Raw genomic sequence first — 1939 nt, forward strand, 5'->3', positions numbered from 1 at the left:
TTTTCCTTTTAACGCCTACAGCACTCGGTATTCCTAGGTGGTCTCCCATTCAAGTACTAACCAGGCGCAACCCTGCTTAGCTTCCGAGATCAAACGAAATCAAGCACATTCGGGGTGGCATGGCCATAGACTGTAATTTATATTTTTATCAAATATACCATAGAACCTCTTCATAATACTCTTCTCTATGTCCATGCCAAGAAGCAGTCTTACCTAACTTTTGATAGATTTCAGTAAATAAAACCCTAACTTACATATAAGGAGTCAGCTCTACACAATCAATATATAGTAAGTTACCCAAAGATTAACCTGCAATATCAGGTTTATTATTAAAATAGTTCAAAAAAACTATAGTAAATATGAAAGGTTATTAAATTATCACTTTATAGATTTCCCCTCCTATTGCATATTCATTATTCAAATGGTTGTACTGTGACAAAAAAGAGATGACAAAAGAATAAAAAATAAAAGAATACAATAAAGTCTATTTGTATTTCCCTTCTTTCATCCATCTAAAATTTTCATCTTTTATTCTGACTACTTACCATGCCCTCAAAGCCAACCCTGTAAAGGTTCTTAGCACCATTATCCCAGAGAACGTATGCTGCGCTATGTGGACTTGATGCACTCCAATCTTGGATTTCTGTTACCTAAGGGAATTTTTTGAAAAAGAATTTTTTAAAAAGGGGAGGACAAAGGTTAGTTCTTTCAATTTTATTTAAATCTTTAAAATCATTTAAGCTATTATCCTATGTAACAGGATTATGAAAAACATTTATTTACCAAATATGTGTCACTTCCATATTTGGTGATTTATAACTGAATTATAGTTAGAGGTATTTTTCCAGAATTTTAATTTTAAACACCATTGTAGAAATTTTAAATTAGGAGGCTTAGTGATTACAGTAGAAAATACACAATAAAAAATTTTAAATCTCTGACCAAATCAAATACCCAGAATGATTCAAGATCAGCCTGCTCCCTGGTCAGCTAAAAGGTGAGAAACAAAGGCTCAAAGGCAATGTTCAAGAAGATGTGAGTGGAATCAAAGTTGTGACGGAGACAAGGAGCAGAAACAAGGAAAAATCGCCCAGTATAAACAAGCCATACAACTATAGGGAGGAATCCAAGAAATCACCCTGCAATGGCAGAAGGTAGGAAAAGGCGAGGACGCGAGGACTCAGTCTCAAGCGGCTGAGTGAGACGAAAGCTGTGGCAGCAGCAGAGGCAGAAGCCTCTTAAAGGGGCTGGTCCATGAGTGGATTTTTGCCGTGACGGACCTGCTCACTCTGAGCAACAGTGCCGATTCGGCAGCGCGCAGGGAGCATCAGGGACTTACAGGGAGGCATTGTCGGAGTGAGGGCCAAGGCAAGTCTCGCTCTCTAGAGACATGCCAGCAGTATCCATTGTTCTCTGTTGAGCCCTCCCCCTACCAGTGTGCTAGACGCAGCGTCCTCATAGCCCTGACGTCATCAAACTGGATAACAGAGGTCACTCTGCCCAGAGGATTCCCTGAAATTCCACCTACCCCAACTCAGGCCCCACCCAAGCCACATCCGGGTATATACTCAGCGAGTAAGTGCTCCTTGCTGAGCACTGTCTAGACTCACACTGTAGGCAGCTGGCCTCGGCTTCTGGTGTGGCCTTTTGAGGCAACTATAAGCTCAGCATCTGTGGATTGCTTGCTCAATCTTAACAAGTAGCCCCAGAGGGGCACAGGTTTGGGCTAAGTTTGGCCTTCAGCTGAACCCCTCACAGGACTGTGCCATTAGACACCTACTTCACAAATCCACACTAAGACCGGGAGACTTAGGAGTTTTGCTTAGTACATAGAAACAGACACGAAAAGACAGCCAAAATGGGAAGACAAAGAAGCAGAAACCATTTGAGAGAACAGAACAGAGATTCAGATATAATGGAGTCAAGTAATCTAACAGCT

At 41.1% G+C, this 1939-nt stretch overlaps 1 protein-coding gene and 1 pseudogene across 4 annotated transcripts in view; both read right to left on the reverse strand.

The window, feature by feature from the left end:
- Positions 1–1939, reverse strand: part of MIB1 (mindbomb E3 ubiquitin protein ligase 1) — a 110431-nt gene that overhangs the window by 77361 nt on the left and 31131 nt on the right. For all 4 annotated transcript variants that reach the window (XM_025038583.1, XM_025038584.1, XM_006920033.3 and 1 more), the window contains exon 4: positions 546–650. In XM_025038583.1, the coding sequence (XP_024894351.1) occupies positions 546–650 (105 nt within the window). The remainder of the gene's footprint in view (positions 1–545; positions 651–1939) is intronic.
- On the reverse strand, positions 13–131 carry LOC112469379 (annotated as a pseudogene).

This window comes from Pteropus alecto, unplaced genomic scaffold (genome assembly GCF_000325575.1).
Source record: "Pteropus alecto unplaced genomic scaffold, ASM32557v1 scaffold146, whole genome shotgun sequence".
Lineage (NCBI taxonomy): Eukaryota > Metazoa > Chordata > Mammalia > Chiroptera > Pteropodidae > Pteropus > Pteropus alecto.